This window comes from Xenopus tropicalis, chromosome 1 (assembly GCF_000004195.4).
Source record: "Xenopus tropicalis strain Nigerian chromosome 1, UCB_Xtro_10.0, whole genome shotgun sequence".
Taxonomy (NCBI): domain Eukaryota; kingdom Metazoa; phylum Chordata; class Amphibia; order Anura; family Pipidae; genus Xenopus; species Xenopus tropicalis.
Genome location: NC_030677.2, coordinates 50,893,766 through 50,915,753, shown reverse-complemented (window position 1 = coordinate 50,915,753; position 21,988 = coordinate 50,893,766). Strand labels below are relative to the sequence as shown.

Sequence of the window (21,988 nt, the reverse complement as noted above, 5' to 3'; positions counted from 1 at the left end):
CAAAAAAAGGCAACCAACCAACTTACAATGAACTATTAGCTCCCCACACATGTAATGCAACCAGCCTTTAAAGGAGAACTAAACCCTAAAAGTGACGATGCTATATTTTATACACTGTACTTACTGCACCAGCCTAAAATTTCAGCATCTCTATAGCAGCAACAATCCAGGTCTTTACAGTTGTGACTGGAGCTCCCCATTTTAGAAAGAGTCAGTGACACTCACATGCTCAGTGGGCTCTGAGCAGCTGCTGAGACACTAAGCTTAGGGGTTGTCGCAAATTATCAAATAGGAAAGGAGGTTGGCTTGTCAAATAAACTAATTCTACAAATCTGATTCTTAAATTATAATGCTAATGGGACTGGTTTCTGAGCTGACATATAGTAATTATCTGTATTATTTATTATCCTTATATTGTAGTCAGTCTTATATTGTGACATTTATATTCTGTATATACAGTATATTGTGAGTGGGTCCCTAAGCTCAGTAAGTGACAGCAGCACAGAGCATGTGCAGGGAATCAGCAGAAAAGAAGATGGGGAGCTACTGGGGCATCTTTGGGGGCACAGATCTTCCCTGCTAAAGGGTTGTGGTTGACAATGTGATTGACATTTCTACATGACTTATTGAGTTAGGCTTTAGTTCTCCTTTAAAGGGACAGTATACTTGTTCTGAACACACATTTTGCATGTTGTTTTAATTCAAAAATAATGAGAGACGCCCATGATAATGAGCTACTCAAAGGCCACTGCATAGAGGAGAGAGGGGTTTGTTTGTTCAAAGGTAGGTAGGACATTCTAAATAGGTTGTCCTGTTTATAGAAGAAGGGAGAGGAGGGGGTAAGGTCAGTGAAAACAGCCCTACTTTTAAATTACTGCTCTATAATGGCAAAAAATGAATTTTTAAATGTTTTTGATTAATAAGCAATAGGCAGTAGGCAATAGACAATAGGCAAAGGTATCTTAAGGTGTACACTGCTCCTTTAATTTAGAGAGTCTTATCTTTACAAGTGATGTACAGTATAACTATACCACAGAACATATAATATAAATAGATACACATATAACGTACATATATCTGCCTAAGGTATCACAAACAGATTTCATCTACAGGCTTTCTCGGCATTGGGAAGAGTCATGTAAATAATTCACACGAAGCACAGACAATCCATAGGTTTGGCTACACACATTGACTCCATTTGTAACAATCACAGGAACAGTTAACTTTCTTGCTGGATCTAAACCATGGAAATAAATGTCAGTTTACAGAAGATAGTTTTATACTAAAGCCAGATGCCTTTTTAAATTTTAATAGTTTCTTGCTTCCTACCTAAGGTAAGAGCAATCGTAAGGGTCATTATAAAAAACAAATGTACCAAAGGCAATGTATTGCAAACACAGCAATATGCAGACACTACATCTGTACTTTTCATTATAGGGGAATATTTACAATATTTCTATTTTAGGGCTTAAATCCCCTTTTGTTAAACCTATTCAGAAAAAACATTTCTCAAGAACGCAAATTAACATGCTTATTGTTTGTGTGAGTAAGCAGGTTAATAGGATAAGTAAAAAGGTTTGCACCCAAACTAGTAACCAATAGTTATCAATGAGCATGTAGTTATAACCGTGCAATAGTTAATTAGCAAACATCCAATTGGTTACTACCAGATAATAACTGGCAAATATGGCAACTTTTATAATATTTTCCTAATAGACACAATGAAGCAGAAACTTCTAGCAGTCATAATGACACAAAGGATGCTGGACTATGCTATGCAATATGTTAATGGCCTAATTTGCTAGTGGTTCATAAGTGACCAATTACGACAAAAAGATTTAATTTTTTTTAATGTTAACCAAAACATTTACATTACTATAGAAAAGGTTAATTTAGTATGTTACACCTACCACATTTTGTATATATTATTCTCATTTTTAAATATTATCTACCATATGTCTATTTCAGTTTCTGCCTACACAGTACTTTTTCTTAAACTTTATATATTCTTGCTGTGAGTGCATGACTGTATCTCAATTTCTTTTACTTGCTGTCCCTTCTCGTCTTATCACTCACTCTCTCGCTGTACCCCGGGGAGTCTACATATGTATGTCTTTTCTTGTCTGTCGTTACCTGACTTTCTCTATTTCTGTCTCTCTAGTTTTTTATGTCTTTTTCAAAATGTAGCATTTCTTATCCATGTCACAAAAGAACTTCTTAAAAAACACATATAGAGTGGTATTGGGTACCCCTTGTTTTAGGTATCTCCTCAAAACCAAAATGTTCTAGAATATAGGCAGAAAGCAAGCTCCATTGTGTAATAGTAAAAAAAGAACAGCCAGTGCATTATTGTATCTATTATGCTGTTATCTATACTGGAATAATCACAGTCAGTAAATATTATTCCTGCAGCCTCTTAAAGGGTCTATATCATTTCATGAAAATCAAAGATCTCCTACCTGATTATTATGATTGGTCTGCCATTTCTCTGTTACTAATAGGGGCACATTTACTAATCCACGAACGTCCGAAAAACGTCAGAATGCGTTTTTTTCGTAATGATTGGTATTTTGCAATTTTTTCGTAAATTGTCACAACTTTTTCGTAGCCGTTACGACTTTTTCGTAAATTGTCATGACTTTTTCGTAGCCATTACGACTTGTGCGAATTGTCGCAACTTTTTCGTAGCCGCCACGCCGAGTACGAAAGTTTCGGATTCATTCAAGCTTCAGTATCGTGACTTTCCTTAGGCCAGGTTGGAGCTGCAGAGTGCCATTGAGCCCTATGGGAGACTTTCCTTGGGCCGGGTTGGAGCTGCAGAGTGCCATTGAGCCCTATGGGAGACTTTCCTTGGGCCGGGTTGGAGCTGCAGAGTGCCATTGAGCCCTATGGGAGACTTTCCTTGGGCCAGGTTGGAGCTGCAGAGTGCCATTGAGCCCTATGGGAGACTTTCCTTGGGCTAGGTTGGAGCTGCAGAGTGCCATTGAGCCCTATGGGAGACTTTCCTTGGGCCGGGTTGGAGCTGCAGAGTGCCATTGAGCCCTATGGGAGACTTTCCTTGGGCCGGGTTGGAGCTGCAGAGTGCCATTGAGCCCTATGGGAGACTTTCCTTGGGCCAGGTTGGAGCTGCAGAGTGCCATTGAGCCCTATGGGAGACTTTCCTTGGGCCGGGTTGGAGCTGCAGAGTGCCATTGAGCCCTATGGGAGACTTTCCTTGGGCCGGGTTGGAGCTGCAGAGTGCCATTGAGCCCTATGGGAGACTTTCCTTGGGCCGGGTTGGAGCTGCAGAGTGCCATTGAGCCCTATGGGAGACTTTCCTTGGGCCGGGTTGGAGCTACAGAGTGCCATTGAGCCCTATGGGAGACTTTCCTTGGGCCAGGTTGGAGCTGCAGAGTACCATTGAGCCCTATGGGAGACTTTCCTTGGGCCAGGTTGGAACTGCAGAGTGCCATTGAGCCCTATGGGAGACTTTCCTTGGGCCAGGTTGGAGCTGCAGAGTGCCATTGAGCCCTATGGGAGACTTTCCTTGGGCCAGGTTGGAGCTGCAGAGTGCCATTGAGCCCTATGGGAGACTTTCCTTGGGCCAGGTTGGAGCTGCAGAGTGCCATTGATTCCTATGGGAGGCTTCCAAAATCATGCAAAGTCTGAAAGGTTTGCCCGCCGTTTACGAGTGCTCAATACGAAAAAGTCGCGACAATATATGAGCAAGTCGTAACGGCTACAAAAAAGTTGCGTCAATTTACGAAAAAGTTGTGACGGCTACGAAAAAAACGCAATAAATACGAAAAAGTCGCAAAATGTTCATTTCCAATCCGTTTTTTTCCCATTCGGGATTCGGATTCGTGGATTAGTAAATCAGCTCCATAGAGTTCGTAAGTATCAAAAAATCACTGTGAGCACAAATCATTCTTTGGTACTATTTTGCTGAAGCCCCATGAGAAAAGAAAGTAAGCGCCATGTGTGAATACCACCCTAGACCTTGAATAAACAATATAGTAATACAAGTACCTGTAGTAGGAACTACCACTTATGAAATGTTTATTTGGTGCACAAAACAATCATAAATAACCATTCCAAATGGGCAGAGGTACCTTAGTGATCCATGGTCTCTGAGCTCCTCCCTCCTAATGCGTTTGGCAGAATAGGATTTTTTTACATTTTGGATACATTTACTGCATGATTGTTTTGTACCCCAAATAAACATTTCATGTGTGTCCTATGATAGACCAAAACAAATTATCCAGTTTACTTTTCATTTAAATAGAAAAAGCACCAAGATGAATGCAAGGGAATTCTCTATGTAGTCACACATTTGCTTGTTAATCGCAAACAATGTATAATATTTGGGAAAATGGATGTGTTGATTATTAGCTCAGTTGCTTTCAACTCAAGAGATGTGTCAGATTCCATCAGCTGTGCACTTGCTTTTGTTCCATTTCAGCTCTCCAGCAATGACTGTATTAAGTCTAATAACAGCATCACTTCTCTACACTGGTTGAATGATTTCTGAAACATAGACTGATTGCCGTGTCAGTGATGACATCAGCAGTTTGTAACAAACTGTCGCGTATCCCTCCATCTGTATCTTATGCCTAAAGAAAGCCAAGTATAATATTTCTGGTTGTTATAGTATGGAAAAGAAGGCTACAGTTAGTATCTTACCTTATCTTGCCTATTTACAATTGATTTTATCCCCTTCCTTCAAAAGAAATGATATGTGTGCAGTAAAGCAGCATTTATTCAACAGAATTCAGTAGCCTTGATAAAAAGTTAACTTTTTTAACTTATACTAATATCTATTTTATTGTATTTATTATATAATTTTGTTATTTTGTTAGGCATATTATTTTATACCAGGTATGAAATCCTTTATCTGGGAACCTGTTATCCAGAAAGCTGTACTATATATATATATATATATATATATATATATATATATATATATATATATATATACATACACATACTGTACTAATTAAGACATTTCTTAGGTCATTTATAATTTGCTTTAAGTGCTTCCATAAAAAACAACACCACACAGCAATATATATATATATCTCAACGTTTAGAACACAGAGCACTAATGGGACTTAAATTATGTGCAAAATGTAATGGTGTAAGTCAACGTTTCCATCCTACACAGAGGACCTTTATCAAGACCTTTTGTGATGTCTTGATAACGGTCCTCTGTGTAGGACTGAGGCGTTGACTTACACCATGAAAAGCTATGGATATTCATCAATATTTTAATATATAGTCGGTATACCATTCATTGGGTCTGTTGTTAAACATATCTAGGTTACTAAAGAGTACCTAGTATGAAACAAGATTACTATTTTTCAAAGTGAGATGTAAGAAGGAATGAGATTGACACACACACGTAAATGCTGCAGGATCAGACAAGGCTCGTGATTTTAGATCTTTTGCTGCCTTGATGTGAGATATTAACATGGGTGTGCCCAAATAGTTGTAACTGTACTGCTTAGAGCTATTGTTTCTGTTTAAGTTTAGCATGATGGCATACACCCAATATGGGTAGATAGGTCAGTAGTAAGCTAACCATGTGGCCTCAGTAGAATGCCTGCAGTAGCGCATTCAAATGGAGAGAGGGATACTGATAAAGTCATTCTCCTTGGGTAGAGGGTAGGGGAGTTGCAAGGGGTGGTCACTGATTTTCACAGTATAATGTGCCTTGGGTACCAGCGCCAGTATCCACCGCTATCACTGTATAATGAATTTGTGGTACTAGTACCCACTGACTATGAGTGTATAAGGTACTTCGGGTGTCAGAGCCCATCTTTTTTCAATCTGTAATGTGCTTAGGGTATCACTGTCTGCCACTGTATAATGTGCTTGAGGTGCCAGTACTCTCAGCTTCTACCCATATAATGTAAGTGGTGTACCAGAACCCACTGCCTCTCACTGTATAACATGTTCAGAGTGCCATAAAAACTGCCCATCGCTGTATAATGTCCCTAGGGTAACAATGGCCACTGATTCTCATTGTATAGTGCACAGTGGTCAGGCTTAATCCAGTAACATGAGCAGGAATAAGTGTAGGCAGAAGGAAGGTTAAAGGCTTGTATCAACAGGTCTTTTTACCAACAGGAGCTGAACAGGAAAAGTACCACTCAATAAGCCAGGTGTTGCCAGAACATGTAAGTTACAAACTAATCCAATATGAAGCTTGTTGGTGAGTAACAGAATTGCAGGGTTGGAGGAACATCATATCTTAGTGTTTAACATTTTTTTAGAGTTACTGGTCCTTTAAATGTCTGCACATACAGTAACAGAAATGTGCAAACCTTCCCAGTGAAACAACTTTTTTTAATTTTCCCTTTATCAAGGGATATTAAATTGGAGTGAGCAGATTTCCCCGACTTATTGCCATTTTAAATGTCTGTTTTCTGTAACCCAACTATTAGCCTAAATGTGAATAGGTTTAAGTAGAGCAATCTAATCAAAGGGTTCAGTATAGTTGAATCTCATTAATTTCAGAGCCCAGAGCCTCTATGGGTTACTTAACAATTTACTGTTATGTCTCCTACAGTTCTGCTCTTGTCTAGTACAAACAATAAGACCACGAGGCCAGCATTACTGAAGTGGAACCATTTGTAATACCAAACTAATATATTACTGCTTTCTATTGGTCCCTCTAGACATCCTTTTAATTGTGGCATAAAGCTGTCATGAGCTCATCAGCTACAGAAGACCCCTTGGCGTAGTTTATTTAACCTAAAGTTGAAATAAAAGACTTTGATCCTAATATATTTTGCACTGTTATTCTAGCTTACACAGGGGAAAAAAATACATCACCAATCCTTTCAGTTCTTAACTAGTTTCATCAGCTCTCACTTCTAACAGACAATGCTTTCAAGTCTTTTTACAATGTTTGCCAAAGACTGGGCCAGCTAAAGTCAAATCCTGAATTTGATAATATTTATATTTAAATACATTTTTGGTTTTAGGATCTAAAAAAAAGTTTTTCCATGTTCTTAGTTTTCTTTTTGTTTTTTGTTCTGCATTAAAGGAACAGTAACACCAAAAAATGAAAGAGTATAAAAGCAACTAAAATATAATGTGCTGCTGCCCTGCACTGGTAAAAGTTGTGTGTTTACTTCAGAAAGTCTACTATAATTTATATAAATAAGCTGCTATGTAGCCATGGAGGCAGCCATTCAAAGGAGAAAAGGCACAGGCACATAGCAGATAACAGATAAAACACTATTGTATTCTACAGAACTTATCTGTTATCTGCTATGTAACCTGTGCCTTTTCTCCCTTTTTCCAGCTTGAATGGCTGCCCCCATGGCTACACAGCAGCTTATTATATAAATTATAGTAGTGTTACTGTAGCAAACACACCAGTTTTACCAGTGCATGGCAACAGTGCATTATATTTTTATTACTTTAAAGCTCTTTCATTTTTTAGTGTTACTGTTCCTTTAAAGGAGATACATATACCAATGTATCATTCTATTTAGTCATAGCTTGAACTTATAACTTATTGAGGTTCTCTCTGTGGAGAGCTACAAGCCAAAACCAGCAAACTGATATCTACAGGGATGATATTCACGGAGAACTTTCTCTTTATATATATATATATATATATATATATATATATAAAGGAAGTAGACTGAAGAAATTATTTTCTTTATGTATAATAAATTATGCAGTTATAGTTCTAATGTTGACACAGAGAAGAGGAGGCTGAATCGGCACCTGAATCAGCAGAGTACAATATACATTAATATCGCCAATCATTTTTAACATGTTTATAGGGTGACTACCTATAACTGGTAGACTCCCAGTATGGGAATGGGAACTGGGAAGGCATTTGCTATAAGAATTAAGCATGTCACAAGGTAATGTGCTGAACCAAAGCAAGGACTTTATTAGACAGCTTCTTACAGGTGTAGCAGGGACAGACTAGAGCACTCACTGTTGGCTCAGAGCATCTCAGTTACACAAAACAAGCATACTCTGGGGATTCTCTCACATCCTCACACTCACAGTGTTCCTAATCCTGAAGCCTCCAGTGCCACTATCATGTGGAATATGCACCAGGGTGCCATTAGCTGTTGAGGAGGCCTCATCTCCCAATAACGCTTCCCCCTATTTCTCAGTAATGTCCAGCATTCAGTGCACAAGCTTCTTCCGAGCTGTCTCATTATAGCCCCCTAACATACTCCATAGCAATACTGTCAATATTTTAAAGGAAATGAAAGGAGTTGTTCAACTATAAATTGACTTTTAGTATGATGCAGGGAGTGCTAATCTAAAAGGATTTGCAACTGGTCTTCATTTGGTTTTTTTTTTGCAGTTTTTAAATGTTTTGGCTTTTTGTTCAATTGCTCTCCAGTTTGGTATTATAGCAGCTGTCTGGTTATTTTAACCTAGCAATCAGGCAGTGGTTTGAAAGACAGACAGGAATATACATAGAGGAGGGTCTAAATAAAGAGATAAGTAATAAAATACTAACAATAAAAATACAATTGTAGGCAAAGAATTCAAGAACTATAAAAAATGAAGACCAATTGAAAAGTTGCCAAGAATAGGCCATACTATAAGTAAAAGTTAACCTAAAGGTTAAACCCTTGCCCTTGTCTGCCCAGAAGATTACTATGTCTGTCTGTATCTCTACTTTGAGATTCTCCATTTTTAAGGATAGAGCCTTCTGGGATTCTCGGATGGCCTCAGGAAGAATAGTAAATTCATGAGATAGGCCAGAAGGCTGAGCCGTTTCTGGGCCTGGTTTATCCCCCAGGCTGAACAGGGAAATGGAGCCAGCAGGCCCTGCGGCCTCAGTCAAGATGGCATTGCATGCTCCTTTGCATTGTGGTTTAAGAAGATGTAACAGAGTTATAGTTCCCTGTGGTTGTGAGTTACAAATTGTCCAAAGTAGAGCTGGGTAATGATTTAGAATGGGATCTGCTTGGAGCTCAGACTACTAACACATCTTGCTTGGTTCTCTACATAAACACCCCCCCCCCCCCCCCCCCAATATTCTATATCTAAACCAACTATACAAGCCCAAAGGTTTGCCCGCAGCAGATTCACATCTTCTGTTCTTATTAGGTAATCTTTAATATCTCCAGTGACACTGTAGACTGTGCTCTGGGCTACTATTGGGAGCATCAAAATTATCAAAATATTAGCAGAAAGTTACAGATCAGAATGGACAGGTTTCCAAGATGGCATGCTATTTAACTCTGGACAATGCCTTGCATTGTTACGTTATTTATTTTTACATTGTACAAAGAGTCGGTCCCTAAGCTCAGTAAGTGACAGCAGCAGAGAGCATGTGCAGTGAATCAGCAGAAAAGAAGATGGGGAGCTACTGGGGCATCTTCAGGGGCGCAGATCTTCCTGCTAGAGGCTTGTGGCATATAAATAGATTGAAACGTATGTTTGTTGTTTAAGTGATGTTAGGCCTAGTAATGCTGTTTGAGGCTGTACATTTTTCTCATTACTGATTATTATTATTATTAGTGGAGGCTCTGACTGAATGATTATTACCTATTATAGGAGGATAAGTTTGCACCCACACTAAACAGCATAGGAACTTTAGATTTAAAAACCCTGCTTTATGTGACCAGTTAACTTCTTGGCGACTTCCAACAGCTTTACCTATAAATTATATTACATATATCTTATAAATCCTCTCTGCTCCTAACTGAAACACACTCCTACAAAAATCCTACAAAATGCCATTTCTCCGTAAATCTAACTTTTGGCTGATCAGTTTCTTTCTCAGTCTTTTTATGCAGAGATGAGGTAATTGTTACCTGAGGCTAAAAATATAATAACACCATGTTTAGTTTCACATCACAAATCTTCTTAATTAGGTTGTCGAGATCTTAGCAAAATTATTATTATTATTATTAACAAGATTTTACATATTAAATATTCACTTTTAGGACAATCATGAAGAAAAGTTACTTTGTAAAACAACCCATGTAAGTCACAAAACAGCTTAGGGTTGAAATGGAAGAGCATGGAAGTCATTATGAGCCAACCAAGTCACTTACAAGCAAGAACTGCCATGTTAAAGGTTTAGTAGTATAAAGAAAACACTCCACATAGGAAGCAAAAACAACTTGTGTCAATGTAACAACCTTTCCTAGCAATAGAGGTTAATGGAGATCACATAATTACAGTGCTTGTAATCACTAACCCTCTGGTCCTTGTTTGTTACTTCATGTAAAGTAGTTGTATCTTGTCAGCCAGTCAGATTTCAGGGTAATACATCTGGTATGAATACTTTCGGAATAAAACATACCAAAGTGATGTAAAGGTGATACCTTTATCAGTTTAGATGGTAATCACTGCATTCAGACTATCTCAGTTCTGTTTTCATGCCGAATCAGCACATTTAGGAAAAAGGTCATGTTTTATATGGCAGGTTTTTATTTATGTCACACAATATACTAACTGATAGCAACTGATACTAACAGGTGCTAATGCGCACCAATGACAAAAAAAATGTTGTGTGTAGTCTTCAATTTAGAAATACATAAATTAAATAGTCTTACATTTAAAATACATATACTTTATACTGCAGAGGTCTTAGGCATTGAAACTAAATCTAAACTAAATCTGAAACAAGATTCAAAACAATGGTTTTAAGGGTGTGAGTTCTATTCAGAGATACACAAAGCAGCCACATTTAATTAAGGGTATGTCTATTAATAAAATGAATATTATAGAATGCCATTTTTACTGCTCTATATATCTATTTGGAGACTTATCTGCCCGTAGAAATAATGGTGAGGGTGCATGAATGGTGGTAAAATTTGATTATTTCTGCCATCACATATATAAGTTATTATATGAAGATAAATGATTTGCTGAAATATAAGTCTGCCCCCAAGTATATAACTCATCGTATTATACAAAATGCTCAGTTGGAAAAACTATGTCTCTGTCCCAAATGTTATTTTTGATGGCAAATAGAAAGGGTCCCCATATCTGAAATGAGCAGCAACCCCAGAAAAACCTGGCTTGTATGCAATGTACGCAATGTGAAAGTCATTTTGTTTTTAGAATTTCTATAAAACAATATTTTTTCTCTAAAAAAATAAAGGTATTTCTTTTTGTAAGGCTTTCTAACCCTGGCCTTGAATCTAAAGGTGGCCACACACGTGGCGATGGTCGCATGAAAGATCGTACAATCTGCCACTAACCTTCAGGGCTGAAACGGCAGATAAGGAGGTAGAAACAATAGGATTTCTACCTCCTTCTGCCGATTCAGCCCTGACGGCAGATTTTGCTCAGGCGCCTTCTATGGCGCCCGATCAAAATCTTTTAACCTGGCCGATCGGCGAGTCGACTGATATCAGCAGCCTCCTGCGATATCGGTCAACTTGCCGACTTGCCATACACGCACCGAATATCGTACGAAACGAGATTTCATACGATATTATCAGTGCGTGTATGGCCAGCTTAAGGCTTCATGGAAAATAACAGTACGGATGCAGCTTTCTTTAGGCAAAAATTAAAGATATCCACCAGAGCTTACAGCAAACATTCTGCAACAAACCCTTCTGCTTAGGCATTTTAAAGAAACAAAATGCTAGTGGTCAAATATCTTCCAAGCACTCTCCATAATATTCAAGACTGTGAAAAATGTACAGCCTTAAACAGCATTACTAGGCCTACTATCAACATCACTTAAGCACCAAACATACGTTCCATTCTATTTATATGCCACAACAAAGTTTCTAGAAATTGGCAACAAAAACATCTTCCCAATTTTACTTAAACTGTGCCTAAAATCTCTAAAATATCAACTTAGAAAATGAAATACACACAAAGACTCTAGATACCTATTAACAAATGGACTTTATTGGACTCTTGCAAGAGCCAAAATAGCCTACGGATGCAAGCCAACTGGTACTCCCTCTATCTTCTTCTCTTTAACTTAAATATTTGAAAAAAATTAAGAAAATGTTAATTAAAAAACAAACTTCTATTTAAAGGAGAACATTTTTACATGTACAACGATAATTAACAACCATTTTTGATTTTCTAGTGCTACCAACCCTTTAAATAATCATTAACACCAGAGAATAAAAAAGCCAGTTTGACACCCACTGCAACAGAATGCGTAGGACAAATTACAAAATATGTGATAAAAAAAATTGAACATATGTTTCTAAGAATAGATTTTCAGAAGTACAGGATACAAATGTTATTGGTCCCTTCAGTCTATTTACATGCAATCAAAAACAAACTGGTCCTGAAAACAACAACAATAATAATAGTAGTAGTATAATTATTAGTATGTATAAACCCTAAATCCTAAGGCACTACAGATCAAGTTACAGTTTACATTTTCTCTTTGCTTCAGACTTTATGTTAATACAGTCAAGTTCCATTATACAGCTACTGTTGACTTAGCAGAATGTCACTCAGAACTGACAAGAAGGGAGAAGTACACTGGTTACATGTCTACACCTATAAATTACTGAAATTTTCAATATTTTCTAAGTAAAGAAAAATATAAAGAGTGAATGTTCAAAATGTACTGGTATGGCCTTAAATTATATATACGTTTAGGGGGGAGATTTATTAAGACACGAACACTCGGAGCGTTCATTCGGAAAGGTTCTGCCGCTGTTTACAATCGTACGAAAATTTAGTGACTTTCAGATCGCCAATACGATATTATCGTGACTAATATGATTTTTTCGTAAGCGTTTTTGTGATATTTGCGATCTTCAGAAATTATCGTATCCAATCCGAATTTTTCCCATTCGGGATTCGAACTTGGCCCTAGGTCTTCCTCCAAAATGAAAAAATTAGACTGAACACAAATTCACAGTACCATTTTACATTAGGAGCAAGGCCAACCAAAACTTTTTTTAAAAAACATCCAAAATTATTTGCTTCATTTAGAAATCTACTTCTTATAAAATTGCAGATTTTGAAAATGAGTGACATTAAATTAAATTGTGCCCTATTTTATTGATATCATCATTTTATTGATATTTGACAAAAGAACATACATAGAAACCATGGGAGAGGAGATTGCTATATCAGCAAATAGAGGTTTTCTTTTACTAAGGACACACAGTATGGGAATTTAAACTGGGAAACTGGTGAAGTTATTTTTATGTCTGAAACCTTCCAGCTACCATTTTAGGGTTACGGTTGGTTTCTCTGTAATTGTGAGACCTTATTTGGGGTTTGTTTGCTTTTGTTGGATCAACGTATGTAGGGATTGGAGAGGTTACACTTGATTACTGAGTAAGTAAATTAAGGTTGCTTTAGCAATTTGTCATAATTCTGTTCAAAATTTTAAATAAATTGCTATTTTAAACAAGATTGATGTCACATAAAAAGCAATTTGATGTAAGGTATAAAAGCAAGCTATATCTGAAACAAAGAAATTACAAAAACAGCAAGGTATAAATATCAATACAAATTCCTGTTATGAGTAATGTAAAGCTTTCTAATAAATTGGATTCTTACCCCTTTTATTTGTTTTGCTTGCAGTTTTCAATTTGTTTGGTGAACAGGGACAATGTCCTTCACACTTCACGGAGATCTGCTTACCTGAGAGACATGCTTGATATTCTAGTTTACACTGAAATACAAATAGAAACCTATAAATCTTTTGTAAAACATTACATATGATACATATATACATGTACAACCAGCAATGTGCTATAAAACAGTACAATATTCTATTTGTGCTTTCTGTAATTCTTATTTTATGCTAGTCTGGGGGTACTGGAAAATCTAAATGTGTTTGTTGACCTAGTACTATCTAGTAAACTGACACTTTCACTATACCGTTTTCTATATTTAGATCTTTAGCACGAGATTCTCATGATGTAGTATGGCTTTTCTCCCAAGATCTATTGTCTTATTATGACATTATCTGTAGCACAAACTTCAGTTATACAGATTATAAGAATTAGGTGAGGTTTATTTTACACAATAAGATTGATGGCACAGTGGAGGTAGTGGCAGCCAGCTGAAAAACGCCAAAGGCTGCATCCTACCAAATCATATTGACTGGAATGAGAAACACCAGAGAGCACAGGTATTGTTGCTTCAAAAGAGTTTATCTTAGAGAACGGGGACTGGGCTCAGAGGACAATTCAACCTATAAAGCTTTATCCAGAGATAATACTTTTAACATTGTGAATGAATTACTAGCATTAAACAGGGTCGGACTGGGCTGCTGGGGGTGTGGCGTCATTGTGGCATTTTATTTCCAATAGATTCACCACATTAGCGTAACCTAGAACACCATATTTATTCTGCAGAAAGCATTACCATACCTGAGTAATGAGCCCTAGAAGCTTTCTCTGTTTGTTTAAGATACCAGCTGCCATTTTAAGCTTCCTGCCTGCTGTTATAGCTCAGATCACACATTCCTAAGGGAGAGGGGAGTGAGTTTCATGAATTCTTATGGGAGGGGGGAGCCGGAGGGAGCTGCACAGAATTAAGGATTTTTCTGAGAGAGGAAGACAGATACCCAAGAACATGTTTACAAAAAAGGAGACAAGAAATCCTGTGTTTCTTTTGATAGAGAGAGCTTACTTAGTTTTTACTTCCCTTCTCCTTTGAAGTATAAATAAATTGAGATGCTCTTAATCCTCCATCGTATTTGTATTTAAATGAGGGCCAAACATATAGCCATTCAATTTAAAATGCAGAAAGGCATGAATTCTTTATACTTTAGGATTATACAATTGAACAGTTTTCATTTAGATCACTAGATGTCACCTTTATGCCTGGGATGTTGAATAACAGTTCATTTCTTTGCATATTTTTTTATAGACATTAAAATTAAAACAAGATAAAATAGCCTTGCAATGGATTTCATATTTTTGTAAAACATTTGGCATATCGATAGTGTTTATGCTGCAAAATACATTTAAAATACAGTTAAAATATACACAGAGCAAATATATTGTAGCTTTGCATTCTGAGAAATACCCAAAAATCATGTCCAAATAAACACAGCAGCTAATCGATTTTTCTGTTGTTTTCAATGGTTGATGGAATTAATAAACTGTAAACTTAAATCAGAGAATTTATTTGAGTGATTGAGGGAGGAGCATAGTAAATAGCTTAAAGGAGAAGGAAAGGTAAAAAGTAAGCTTTATCAGAAAGGTCTATGTAACTACAGCCATAAGCCCTCACAGAAACTCTGCACTGAGTCCTCTGTCAAAAGATTTGTTGTCTCTTTGTCTTCCTGTGCCAGAGACACACACATCTCTCCTCTCTCCCTTTTCCTGCACAAATTCTCAGTAAAGATTAAATGTTTGTTTACACAGATATACTGTAAGTGCCTTTCAGGCATGTGAGTTGTTACTAAGTGCCTCTCATTATAGAGGTTAAGACTGGTCAGTGTAGAGTATTATTTCATTACAAAGAATGGGACATTATTGAGAAGTCTCTAGCCTACAAAGCAGTACATGAGAAAGCAAAGCCACTCTTTCACCCTTTGGCTACAAACTATTCATGCCCCCTCATCACCTTCAATGAAAAACACTTGCCCTTGCTCTAATGCAAACTGCTAGTACTGGGGGTAAGAATATATACCTGACTGAGAAAACACCCCATACACCATTAACCTAACATCTTCTGTTCCTATTACCTGAAATAATTAAACAAAAATGTAGATCGTCTACAGATGCATGAATGTAACTTGTTGTTCTGGCTAAGTTAAGGTTAAAATTCAGTGCTTATCGAGGACGAGTTTATACCTCAGCAAAAATATATGGAATGTGAAAACTGACATTCACTGATTGCAGTCTTCATTAACAATCAAGTTAAATTTCAGTAATTACAGCAAATGTCAAGTAATAAGAGCTAAGTGACCTAAAATACTTACAAACAGCAGGATATTTGAAGAATGTGCTATTTTCATAAGTGTCCTTGAATTTTAACAGTTTGCTTTCCAGATCTAATTTATATTTCTTTTAAATTTCAGGGTTAAATATTATATTTTGAATCATCAAAGCAAAACATACATGACACCAGTGTTGCTCAACATGCATTGATTATGTTTGCTTCATTTTCATTGGCCGCAAGTGAACTAGTTGCAATAGAATCCACTGCCTCCAAGGTGTCAACATTTCCCTTATAGCTCCAGTGTGAGTGATGCCCTATGGCTATTGCACTGACACATCACATAGCATTTCCAGTACAACCACATAAACCCTGCAGGCAAGGCTATACACAAAGGCCAAATAAGCAGATATTCTTTAAGATGGTTGCTCTCTTTTCCATTTTTGTCCCTGAATGATGTCTTTTTCTTTAATAAAGTATATTACTATAATAATACATTATATGGGGTTCTCTTATTCAGTTTCCCATTTGCAGAAATACCTTTGACCCTTGACCCCCCCCCCCCCCCCAGCAATCCTTGGGATGGATGGTTCATACAGTGCACAAAATCAACATAATTTAGGATCCTACTGCACTTTATAGGCGGTAGGTTGCTTTTAATAAACCTTTGCTATTCTAACAAGGGAATGAGAAACATAGGAACATGGTAAATGAAGCTGAAAAAAGTATTTCAACTATTTTGAGTAAAATCTGCCTGTTAGTTAATTTAAAGGATGGCAAAAAAAAAAAACCCACATCCAAAGCATCTCAAATTCTCCTCAGAAAACAAAAAAAAACACCCATTCCCAAGTGGGAACTGGATCAGTTGCGGAATCAACTTTTAACCAAGAGTTCATTTCAGTACTTTATATTTTTTTCACTTTCTAAAAATCTTTCCCTTTCTTGAAATTATGTAACATACCAGCGAATAGAACCTCTTCAAGGAGCGAGCTTTAAAATTGCCACATGTTAAGATGGAACCTTCTTCCTTCTTACCTGAATGGATGCTCTTGTGTTCACTGAAAGGAACTACTTGTGAATAAAGCATCAGTATTGTATGGAGCCCTTGTATATTTATCCCCCCTTAGGTGCCTCTTCTCCAGCATAACAATCCCAATGCCTTCCATTCCCTTTATCGGTTTAGACATTCTTTTTTGTACTTTCTATATTTCATTAATATCCTTTTTTAAGGATTGGAGACCAAAACTGCACAATATATTCTAGATGGGGCCCCTACCAGTGCTTTGTAAAGAGGGAGAATGGCCCTCTTCTCCTGTGAATCTATATCCAAAGCTTTGACAAATCCAAATCGATCACATCTACTGCAACCTCAATGTCAAAGTTACTATTTATCTCATCATCAAAAGCTAATAAATTCATTTTACATAAGCTATCATCCTTGAAGCCATGCTGTACTACTTACTACTGATAATGTCACTCTCCAGCACATGATCTTGAAAGTGATCCCTTAACAAACCTTAAAACAGCCTGCCCACAACAAATGTCAGACTTACAGGCCTGTAATTGCCAGTTTGAACTTGTAATCCCTCTTTAAATAGTGGAATTAAATAAACCTTCCTCCAATCCATTGTTAACAACCAGATGAAAGGGTGTAATATAATTCATCAGGTCCTGGGCATTGTTACATCAATAAACATTTAAGTGCCACATCCTGCGTCAAGACAACTTATATGAACTGAGCCATGAGCACTTTTACATAACTGTTCCTGTAACTTGGATTCCTTTATTGTACACATTTAGGAAAACAACTGGCTGAGCACACGTAGAGAGCCAAGGCCAAATATCAGAAAAAATATCTTAAGCATCTCTGGTATACTAGTATAGATAAAAGGTAAGTATATTTTCTTATAATGTGTAGCCACTAATTTCACCTTGCTCTAGAGAAGCACAGTTGTAACAGTGAGAATTTCTGTCTTGATTGACTACAAAATCTTCCACAGTTCTTATCAAAACTTATATAATACTTCTGTATATGACTACCATAGTATTAGCAATTACCTTTGTGACTTCCTAAAAAATGTGTCCCTCTCTGTTTTTACTTGTGTAGTTAAAAAAAAAAAAAGTTAATAATGGTTGTGGATGAAACATTAAACAAATCCTAAGAAGTAAGAACGTTACATATAAAGCATTATGCTGAATCCAAAACAGCCATATGGGCCTTTAATGTGGCAACTGCTACAATGTTCAAAGTCTCCAAAAGACACCAAAGTAAACTGAGCAAGAGACCAATGCAGCCACATGTATTGATAAGACATCAACACAAAGCTATTTCCAAACCAGAGATTTCATCATTATACCAAGATAAACAGATGAAATGTGACAAAATATTTCTGAAAAATAGACAAAAGGTAAAGATTCTATATTCTGCTACAATCAAATTATATTTTTGTAAATATTTGATCAAATATATATCTAAATTAATTAATTAATTAAGATTGCCAAAAATAAATGCAAACATCAGCTATCTATATTTTGAAAACAACTTAGTTGTTTTTCTGTAGACAGTTAGATTGCTAAGGTTGGTAGTGACCCATTAACATGCTGGTAGGCTGGTTAAAAAAAATTATTTAAGCTTCATGGGAAATGAGAAATATGTTAACTGATAACGCATTCTGTTCTAGTGATGCAACATATGGAGATATACAAATAGCCATCTTAGATATGTGCTTGTCAACTGATGAAAAGTAACATGTAAATGATAATAAGAAATTACAGGCTTCCATTGCACATATCATTGTTCTTCTAAGGCAGTCTCCTATTAGAGCCAAGATATAGGTATGAAGTTTTCTTACTTAATATTATTGTTAAAGTGAAAATATACACCGCCAATAAAAAAGTTGAAGGTATTAATAATAAGCTCTATAAATATTCCACAAAGCAGCATGGGGCATGACAAGCCATTTGCAAAATGCTGGTGGAAAGACTCTTGTCTCCATGCATGCTTGCTATTAAATTCAATGGCAATTCACAAGCACATTGAGCCCAAAAAGGCTCTGGTAAGAGGCAGATTCTATTCAAGCCAATGGCATGCAGCACAATAAGTGACAATACTTGGACAGATCTGTTATGCAGATTACCAAATGAGAAATGCTTCTGTTATTTGGATCACCATACCTTACGTATGCTTCAAATCATTTAAACATTAAATAAACCCAATGGGATTGTTTTGCTGCCAATAAGGAGGCATGCAGCTTAGTTGGGATCAAGTAACAGTTTTAAAAATTAGAAGTATTTGCTTAAGTTGGACTGTATGTATGGCCTCCTGTAATTTGGAGCTTTCTGGATATTGGGTTTACAGAGAAGGGCTCTTATACCTGTATATTAAAAATGACATAATGTGATTTTATGTCTTTCAAACTGATGCAGAAAATTTGCCACAAAGTGCAATTTATTAAAGAGTTTGGGACTGTTAGATTCATGCATTTATCTATATCAAGTCACAAATTTCAAAATAAATCACAGTTGGTTTAGGTTTCAAAAATCTGTTCCCCATCTGTACCAAGTCATACATTTTCAAAATAATTCAAAATTCATCAGTCTGTGCTCCATCTGTACCAAGTCATAAGTAAAATACAGGTATAGGATGTATTTCCTGCAATGCTTGGGAGCTTGGGTTTTACTGACAGCTCCGAAAACATTTAAACATTATTACAGTATTGTTTTGCCATCAACATGGATTGATGCTAGTTTGCTACCATCAAATACAAGGTACTCTTTTATTATAAGAGAAAAGGAAAATCAGTGAAAGCATGAGCGTTTTCTTAAGTGAGAGTCCTATAATTCAGAATTTTCTGAAAGTATGTTGTTAGAAATGTATTAATGATTAAACACTGGGGAACTTAAACAAGGAGTGACTTCCTTATGAATCACAGACTAAAGATAGAGAACTGTGCCTTCATTCATCAGCTTTCAAATTATGTAATAAGATGAATCCCCTGCTCTGTAGTGGAAACACCTTTTACTTTTCTTATAATGTATCAAAAAAAAAGTTTTCCGCTCTTCATAGAATTGGTACTTGGCATCCCTTATACGGAAACCCGTTATCCAGATTCCAAAATTACAGAAAGGCCATCTTCCATAGACTCCATTATAAATCATTCTAATTTCTAAAAATGATTTCCTCTTTCTCTGTAATAATAAAACAGCACCTTGTTCTTGATCCCAACTAAGATATAATTAATCATTATTGGAGACAAAACAATCATATTGGGTTTATTCAATATTTAAATTATTTTAAGCAGACTTAAGTTATGGAGATCCAAATTACAGAAAGATCCCTTATCCAGAAAACCCCAGGTCCTGAGCATTCTGGATAACAGGTCCCATACTTGTACAGTAGTATAACAGATGAACCCCTATTTATATTGTGTTCTAAAAGCTTATATCACTTTCTAAATCTCTCTGTTATTACATTCTTACATTTATGACCCTTATTTCTAGTAGTGTTTCATTTTTATAAAGAGTTGTGTCTAAAATACTAAAAAAAGGAACAGATGGAATGCATGATGATATAAAATACTAAAAACTGCCATATGCAAACTGGCAGAATCACAATACATAGATTGGAAAATACAAAACAATACATATTAATATGACTGAGCACATTCCCAGGGTTGGCAGACTTGCCAATTTTTCAATGAGAGATATGTTCTCACCCTGACATTGATGAGACCTGCATGTAGAATTTAGTAGAAGTTATTATCCTGAGCTCTGTAGAAATATACCTTTTAGTTCTGCATCTTGATGCAGCTCACATATAAGGGTCATGTATAACTGTATTACTGAAAGCCACAGATGGGTGTAGGATAAACATAGCTCGATTGTTATTCAACCAGATTTGTTCTACATACATGCAATCGAAAACAAACCTGTTTTTTCTTTTTGCATCTAGTGTTAAAATGGCATGTATTTTTCTCAATCTCCACATAATCTTTAGGAGAATGTACAAAGATATTACTACTTGACTAGTTTTGTAGTGTCTTTCCCTGGAGTCTACAGCCAAACCACAATAAATGGACAGGACTACCTAATGACATATTTTTATTGGCCTTCATTTTACTGTTGAGAGCAGCTTTAATAATATTCTAGAAAAAATCTTGATTTTTCCCCACTTTTTCCTGGGCTAAAAAAACCCTGCCATAATTACTGACAAGAAATTAGTCATATACTAGTCATATACATCAGTTATAAAGAAGTTTTCAAATCAAGGTTTTATCAGAATGTTGGATGAGTTGCTACAGATTGGCCTTAAATTAGTATGTTTAACTCTTCCTGTACCAGCCTTATGCTACAAGATCATTTAACTATCCAGCAGAAAAGCATTTTATTATAAATAGTATGCATGGTGATATTTGCTCTTACCTGTGATGAATATGTATGTCCATCAGATCCACACACTGGATTTGTGTTTATTATAGGGCATTGCTTACAGCTGGATGAAAGTGGTACACCTCTCCAGTATTTATAGCTTAGTCCAGCTTCCTTCATGCTAGAAAAAAAGGGCATGCATTATTCCAAAACAAAATTTACAGCAATAACATTATTGAATTATTGTTCCAAATAATGAACATCTTTCATTATTTGTTACTTTGCTGTGTTTGTTATTTGTTTTGTTGGTTGTTTGTTTTGTTTATTTGGGGACATCTTAATTAAAAAGAATTTTGAGATGTTTGTGGGTAAAAGACTGTGCAACTCTAGGCAGTATCAATCAGTGTCTACTGAAGCTAGTTTATTTCCCCAATTTTACATGATCTGGCAACATTGCACTTGTCTTTATGTAATTGCCTTTATTTCAAAATTTCTAAAAGAATTGACTAGAGTTGACTTTAAATACTAGACATAGGATGAGATTTAGGACTACTAATTATTATTTATTAGACACTGTTACAATGGTTTTCAGGGTTTTTTGTTGCCACAGTATCTATACAACAAAGTATAGTATAATAATCCTATTTCCCACAGCCTCTTCAGGTATAAAAGAGTATGGCAATAGAGTATAGAAGGTATAGAACTATGGAAATAAAAAATATTTTAACATGATTGCATGAATTTTCTTTACTCCACTGACAACAGAAACACAAAGTACATTTATTACATAGCACAAGCAAATTTTAAA

The 21,988-nt window shown here is 36.2% G+C and overlaps 1 protein-coding gene across 3 annotated transcripts in view; it reads right to left on the bottom strand.

The window, feature by feature from the left end:
- Nucleotides 1-21,988, bottom strand: part of spock3 (SPARC (osteonectin), cwcv and kazal like domains proteoglycan 3) — a 126,616-nt gene that overhangs the window by 12,667 nt on the left and 91,961 nt on the right. For all 3 annotated transcript variants that reach the window (XM_012967860.3, XM_012967861.3, NM_001102726.1), the window contains 2 exon segments: nucleotides 21,235-21,361; nucleotides 13,477-13,591 (listed from right to left, as the gene is read on the bottom strand). In XM_012967860.3, coding sequence (XP_012823314.2) covers nucleotides 13,477-13,591; nucleotides 21,235-21,361 — 242 coding nt within the window.